The 7,980-nt window shown below is 33.6% G+C and overlaps 1 protein-coding gene across 1 annotated transcript; it reads left to right on the plus strand.

Moving 5' to 3' along the window:
- Positions 1-1,169: 1,169 nt before the first annotated feature.
- On the plus strand, positions 1,170-6,587 carry si:ch211-262i1.4. The gene is made up of 4 exons (XM_087273514.1): positions 1,170-2,121; positions 5,916-5,999; positions 6,193-6,349; positions 6,417-6,587. The coding sequence occupies exons 1-4, from the start codon at positions 1,170-1,172 to the stop codon at positions 6,454-6,456; spliced, it is 1,233 nt and encodes a 410-aa protein (XP_087129640.1). The 3' UTR covers positions 6,457-6,587.
- The last annotated feature ends 1,393 nt before the right edge of the window (positions 6,588-7,980 follow it).

Genomic DNA, 7,980 nt, shown 5'->3' on the forward strand with positions numbered 1-7,980 from the left:
AATTAATTAGCATATTTTAAAGACATGGCGAGGAAAAATACAACTTAATGCAGTGCTTCTTGTTTGGTCTGATACCCACTTTACATCGTATCTCAGCCAGGCAGTGAAGATCGCTGTTTTTTAAAGAAATCAGGTCTTAACAAGGCGATTTTGTATGGGATGACAATTAACCGGAAGCCCTGGTGCTGGCTGACTAAAATTAAAAGTCTGTGTGCATAAATCCCATTTAAAGGATAGTCATCGTACCATAGTGGTATTATCTGTAGCTAACTAAAAAATTTAAATAAGTGGGCTAATAATATTGATCTTATATATAAAAGGCATCAATTAAATGTAAATAATTTATGTAAAAATTTACAGATTTTATTCCATCCAAGCTAAAAGACTTTTGCTTTAGAAAAAAATATTGTGTAAATATTGTGTAAATATATTTTATTATATGAAATATTGTGAAAATGTCCTTGCTCTATTAAGAAATATCTGAAAAAAGTTCAAATTTCTTTTTCAAATATTTTCCAAATGTTGTTTAACAGAGCAAGGCAATTTTCACAGTATGTCTGATAGTATTTTTTCTTTTAGAGATTGTCTTATTTGTTTTATTTAGGCTAAAATAACAGCAGTTTTTAATAAAAAAAAAAATAAAAAAAAAAATATATATATATATATATATATATATATATATATATATATATATATATATATATATATATATATATATATATATATATATATATATATATATGCCCCTTTAACCTGTATAATTTTTTGATAGTCTACAGAACAAATCATCTTTTTATAATAACTAGCCTAATTGCCCTAACCTGCCTAGTTAACCTAATTAACTGAGTCAAGCCTTTAAATGTCACTTTAAGCTGTATAGAGGTGTCTTGAAAAATATCTAGTAAAATATTAACTACTGTCATCGTGGTAAATACAAAATAAATCAGTAATTAGAAATGAGTTAATAAAACCATTATGTTTAGAAATGTGTTGATAAAAATCTTCTCTTTGTTAAACAGAAATTGGGCAAAAATAAAAAGGGGGTTAACAATTCAGGGGGACTAATAATTCTGACTTTAACTGTAGCCTATATTTATACATAGCATTTATACACCTACTTCTTTTGTCTTAAAGATTCAGACATCTTAAGATTCCATCCTGTCGATCAAATGGGGCCCATTCTGAGTTTAGTGGAGCCAGTGGTTGTCATCAATAAATTGGGGACATCTTTCTTTGAGATGGCCCTCACACAGACCGTGTACAACCGTTCGATGAAGGCAGCAGCAGGAGATAGCAATCAAGCACAGGCAATGTCCTCACGCTTTCTTCTAATTCAGAGCGTGTTGTCCTCTGTGATGGCAATGTTGTCCATCATTCCACTGAGTCGTATGGCAGACCATCATGGACCTAAAGTCTTCTTGGTGTCATCTCAAATGGGTTCTGTTTTGGGCATGTTTACGCTTGTCATCTTCATGTACTGTGAGGTTCCCCTAGAGTTTCTTTACTTGGGATCTTTGTTGCATGGATTGAGCGGAGGTGGGCCAATGTTCTGGGCCGGGGTGGCTGCTTTGGCATCTCTGAGCTCAGAGCAGAGAAAACGCACTCTTAAACTCAACATCGTGGACTTCTGTTTTGGGATCGCAGGGGTTGTGGGAGGTCTCCTTTCTGGATATCTGTACCAAGTAGGACCATCAGTTCTCCTCCTGACAGCCATTTTGATCACCGCTGTTGCACTATTGTACTCTGTGTTCGCCCTCTCTGATTCAAGATTGTCTTATTCTGAGGGTGAGCCGCTTCTGCCAGAATCTGAAAGTGGGAAGACAATGGATCGAGTTTCTTTAGGGTTGCTAATGACATCCATGATGTTGTTCATGCTAGGAATGGTCGGAGCAGAAAATGTGCTCCAGCTGTTTGTGCTGAAGCCTCCTCTGAGCTGGGACTCAGTGTGGGCAGGATATGGCAGGGCGGCCACCAGCGCCATGTACCTCAGTAGTTTTTTAGCAGTCCTAAGTTTGTTCAATGTGATGGGGGACACAGCCCTTACACTTCTTGGTATTGTGTCCAACTGCACTGGGATGGCAATCATGGCATTCGCAATGGAAAGCTGGATCTATTTCCTGGGTGAGTTGATCTTAAGATAATTAAAAGTCTTTTTTATGTGTTCTGGGTGATATACATTGGAACATCACAGCTTGCAATACATGGATAAGTGTCCTAGAACAGGGGGTTTCAACAGAGGTGTTTGAAACCTTGGTAAACTCCTGAAGAACTTAACTTAAGTTTAAATAAATAAGAAAAAAAAAGCTAAATATAAGGTTTGTGTACTATTTAAGTTATCATTGTCTTAAAAATTTGGATATAGACTATTTCAATGTGGCAATATCATTGGCCCATGAACATTTCCTACTTGCTGTCAAACTATTTCGTAACTGTAACAAGATGTAATTGAATCATATCTTAACATTAAAACAGCTGTCATAACATTATCTAGCAATATGTGGACCTTTTTGGATTCTTGGAAGCTATGTAAATTAAAAATGTAATACAGGAAAGACGTTAGGACCATTTTATTGTTTACATCCCTCAAAATGGTCTATATGACACATGAGGACTTTTCAATTAACTTTTAATGCATAGTGTAATAGATAGTATAAAAATGTGTACCATCCATCAAAAAATTGTTAAATGGGAAAATATAACAATTAAAATACAGCACAATGGAAGATAAAATATACTTCAAATTCTACATCTTGAATAAAATGTGTATAACTTTCTTCAGAAGAAAAAATCTACCTCTACATATACAATGCTGATGCATATAAGACATCTGAAGATGAGGCTTTAAATATCTGACTTTATTTCACCATTACTGCTGGATTCACTTTGCATTATATAAAGTAAAAACAATCTTTTAAAGAGTATCCTTTCAAAGAGCCAGATTTGATGCAGTGGCCAGAAATATATTTAAGACAGAATACAAAAATGTTTGTTGAATTAATGAGGGTAGAGATAACAAAGAATTAAAACATACAAACATAAACATCTATTTATCCTGTGTGCACAGATCCATTTTTTAATGGTTATTTTGGGGCTTTTAAGTTTGTTTGTTTTTTTATCTGTGCAAATATTAATATGTTTTCATCTGCGATTGATTTTTATGACATCTTTAATTGTTACTCAAAATAAAATTATATTGCATCACTCCTGGTAATTCTGTTAATCAAATATTAACTGTTGGTTGCACCTGTAAACAGATATATTATTAAATAATTATTATTATTTATTGTATATTTTAAAAAATATTAAGTAATAACAAGTTCTTTTTAGGTTTAAATAAAATTGTAAGAAGCAGTTTTCTTCTGAAATGTTCACAGGTTTTTATACAAGTAGTACACTTAAAACAACAGTTCACCCATAAATGAAAATTGATTCACTATTTACTCATCTTTTTTTGTATTTAGCAAAAGAAAGAAACTCATAAAGGTTTGAAACAAGTAAAGGGTTCATATGGCTCATATGAATCTTTAACTCAAGTAAAGTAAACCTACTCAAGTGTTTTGAAAAAACAAAACATTTGGATTAATACAAATCTGAAAGTTATTTGACTTTAAGCGGCAAGGAACTCAAATTGCAACAGGTAACAGTAATGGAAGGGAAGAAATCTGAGAGATTAAAAAAAACTTAAAGAAACAACGGCATTAATGTCAAAAAAGGACCTTTATTTTTAAAAGTGTCTGAAGAACCAAAAATTGTGTGCAAAGATAAAGACACATTGATATACATCCATCAAGACAACATGCTTTAAGTTTTTTTTTTTTTTTTGAAAACTTTTATTTAGAAAAGAAGAACTGCACAATATAAAACAGGAAGTAATCTGCGAGAGACTGGAATACAAGAACTGTACATACAATTACAAAGTGATAGGAAAATAAGTAACAAATAAGAAAAAGAAATAAAAAAGAAAAGAGAAGAAGATAAAGGAAGGGGAAGTATAAAATGAATTTAAAAACACAGAAAGCATTCAATATTAATTTACAGGAAGCATGTTTCTAAATTAACTTGCAGAATTTTTTTTTGTTAGATAAACATAGCTTTAAGTAAGGAATCAATTTTAATTAATAAATGAGCAAATGAGGGAGAGGATTTAAGAATTTGTTGTTTGTGGATGAAGAATTGTGCATATATTATGAAAAAGTGTGTGTATATATATATATATATATATATATATATATATATATATATATATATATATATATATATATATATATATATATGTATGTATGTATGTATGTATGTATGTATGTATATATATATATATATATATATATATATATATATATATATATATATATATTCTTCATTTTTATTTTTACTATTAGAATAATAATATCTTTCAAGTTGAAGAGTTTTTTCATTGATTGAGATTTATTTTGAAAAATTACAATTATGTAAATCTAGCCAAAACGTTTGTGAGATTTTACACGTAGAAAACGTGTCGACGTTTCCTCACTTTCCTGACAGAATAAAGTATTTGCAGTATCAGTAAATTTTGAGATAAATGCATTGACTTGGTATAATTTGTGTAGAATTTTCAAGTGAATTTTCTTTGCTTTGTTTGGGATTACATATTTATATAGAAGAAGCCATGTCCTTTTCCAATCAATATTTTGTATTAAAAGTGCAGGTGATCTGCCTGTTAATATAAATCTCTGAAAGTCCCTCCCCTGCCATCCACAGCTATGCCTCCTTAACACGACAAAAGATGACAACACAACTCTGTCTTGTGTTGAGCTAAAGCTAAATCTTGGCCGATGGCGATCAGGAATTACACTCATTACTTAGTCATACTTACATGCTATTTCTGACCGAATATTTAGAGTAGCGGTAAACTATATAGGGAGCGTATCACAGGTCGTCATTGTTAAAAAATCTGTTAAAACCAATGTAAATATTACACATACTTCAGCTCAGTAAAGCAGGCTAGGTGGAATAGCGTTATTTACTTGTTTTGTTTTTAAACTAAATAAAAATCTACATTATCGATGCTGTAAAAGGTCCCTTATGAAACTGAAAATAGTCACATCAATCCATCGCCGGAAGCGATAGATTTCAGTGGCTGAACAACACTTTTGTGCATATAACCCACTCAAAAGAACTCAATCTACATCAGCTTTGAGGGACTAAAATACTTTAAAATCATAACATTACCTGTCTAAGAGAAATACTTCAGCCATGTCGTCCTTCCTCCAGCGTGCAAAAGTAAATTCGATATTGATTCAGGATTTTAAGTTTTAAGTAATTTTAAGTTTTGATTTGCCATTTTTTTACCGCTCGCTCTCACGCTCACTCTCTCATGTACAAACAGTTGCGCAGTAGCTCAAATCTGCATTTGCTGACAGACAGTTTGAGCTTCTTATCAGAATTATGGGAGTTGTTAGGCTGACGCTATTTTAATTGGATGAACATTTTTTAGTTTTATGCCTTACCCAGAATATAAAAAAATACATTTAGATCATTTACTATCTTAATGCACCATTAACTCTGACCAACATGATTTTCCTCTTAGAGCAGTTAGATTTTTTTGTTGCAGAACTCGAAGAATAAGTTTGTTGTTGCATTTCTTATCATATATTCTAAAAACGTATTATAATAAGAAGGGTTTTATGGTTCTTTTATTTATATATTAAATATAATGTTTTGTTAAATGAATAATTTTTTTGTGATAGCATTTACAACAATGTTAAATTTCTTATATGGGATAGGAATCTGGTGAATTTTTATGAATTGTTTGTAAGTTAACAAGTTTTCCGAGTCATCAAATAAGGAAAATAAATGTAATATATCTCTGTCGTACTAATTTGCAAAAATTAATAAATAAATAAATAAATAAAGATTTATTTGTAATTGTGAGACAGCCAGAGGGATCATGATGTTTGCCTGTGTACCCATGCCAACACTGCGAGCTATGCTCTCCAAGAACCTGCATCCGCAACAATATGGTAAACTGCAAAGAAAACATACACACACACACAAATAAATAAATAAATATATATATATATATATATATATATATATATATATATATATATATATATATATATATACACACACACACACACACACACATACTAGTGAGGTCTTATTGTTATAATGTTAAATAACTGATACAATAAATACTTTGTCTCTTGGCAGGCCGAGTCTTTGGGCTGCTCCAGTTGCTTCTGGCTGTGACTGATCTTTTATCAAACGTCTGTTTCACTTCCATTTACCCGCTAACTCTCAGGTGGTTCAGTGGCTTCTGCTTTATCCTCTCCTGTGCTATTAGTTATATCAGCGCTGTCCCGATCATGTAAGTAAATCTGATGAATCTGATGATTCTTCTCAGATAATGTATAACAGCTTATTTTGTTTTTCAGTTATCTAAGTGGCCGAACCTTGAGAGATGGAGCCATCTGAGAGGAGTGCCATTTACATGAAAATAGTTTAGATTCAATACTAAGGAGTCCCAAGAAGACATGGTGATGGATAAATAAATAAATAAATAAATAAATAAATAAATAAATAAATAGATAAATAAATAAAACTTGCCTAAAAACTTTGTATTCACTAAGAAAATCTTTGTGTGAAATAAAATGTTAGTGTTCCCAAGAATCAATGTTTTGTTAGATAACAAAAAACAAAACAATAACATGTAAAATTGTAACAAATGGGTTTCTGGTGGAACAGAAAAGTTTTATAAGCAAAAACAAATGTCTGTCTTGTCAAAAATATATTTTTATTATTAAAGTGGAAAAACCCTAAGCCAAATTGTAAAAATATACACTGATACTGACACGTCACATAAATACAGGAGAAGAATAGAACATTCCGTAAACATACCTTCTCTGCTGTCTGATCATGAATCCATTATTCTATAATTATTCTAATTATATTTTTAGCTCAGTTGGAGGTTTACATTTTTGTTGCACTGTATTTTGACATCTCTAAAATACCTTTAAATTAATCTTATTTTCATAAACAGCCTTTAATATGATGGTCCCTTACATATAAATATATTTTTTCTCCACATACCTATTTTATTTGGAACAATAAAAATATTAGATCTCTTAAAAATCTTTTTTTTTTTTTTAGAACTGGTTTAATAAACATATACTTTTAGTTAGTAAGCTTTTAGATGCCCCTTTCTCATATGAAAAATGTATGCTTCAGTTCCCCTTCGGGGGGAACTCCAGCACTATAAGTGGATTTGATGTTCTAAATCCACGTATGGGAGATTCGGTTCAGAAGCTACTCGTCTGAAAGAGTATTGAACGGGCCAATTAAGAATGAATTGGCAGCGCAAGCCTGCGCAGGTGTGCGGCATATGTGCGGCAACTGAGTATATAAGCACACCTGGCGCCAGCAGACGCTATCCTTTTGGCTTCAGAGACTTTTCTGATCGAGCTTCATGAGGGTTCCTCCTGCTGTCTACAGCCACTTCGAGCGAACGATAGTCTCCCTGTCCAGAGCGAGTCCACGCAGCGGCAGATGGTCGAGCTGGGTTTCTCCCTTGCCTGGCGTCCCTTTGGGTCCGGTCCTCCAGAGCGGTGCGTATTGTTGCAAAGCATCCTAAAAGAGCAACACAGTCGTGCAGCACGTCCTTTTCAGGACGACGCTCCGACTGTCTGTTTCTGGTTGCGGGGGTTTCTTGGCTCCGGATGATGGGCACGATCACTGCATTACATGTTTGGGGGTCCAGCATGTTAATGTGGTGCTCGGGGGCGGTTCATGTTGTCACTGCGATGCCATGACCGTCGCGCAGTTGAGCTCGCGGCTAACTTTCGTGAGAGAGCGAGCCACCCCTGTCGCCTCCTGTTCTGCAGCGGGCGCTCGGGCAGATCTAAGGGCTTCAGCGAGAGATAATCCGCCGCCTAAGGGCTCGCGGACCTCTCGCTCCTCCAAGCGCTCCATCCAAGCTTCGGGCGCTGGGAGTGATCCGTC

The sequence above is a fragment of the Danio rerio genome, chromosome 11, assembly GCF_052040795.2.
Source record: "Danio rerio strain M-AB ecotype USA chromosome 11, GRCz13ab, whole genome shotgun sequence".
NCBI lineage: Eukaryota > Metazoa > Chordata > Actinopteri > Cypriniformes > Danionidae > Danio > Danio rerio.

What these genes read in the sequence shown, in the direction of transcription:
- si:ch211-262i1.4 (XM_087273514.1), top strand. Translation starts at nt 1,170, where the DNA reads ATGGGGCCCATTCTGAGTTTAGTGGAGCCAGTGGTTGTCATCAATAAA. An exon ending in AAGCTGGATCTATTTCCTGG is followed by an intron (nt 2,122 to 5,915) that starts GTGAGTTGATCT and finishes ATTGTGAGACAG; the next exon opens with CCAGAGGGATCATGATGTTT. An exon ending in ATCAGCGCTGTCCCGATCAT is followed by an intron (nt 6,350 to 6,416) that starts GTAAGTAAATCT and finishes TTTGTTTTTCAG; the next exon opens with TTATCTAAGTGGCCGAACCT.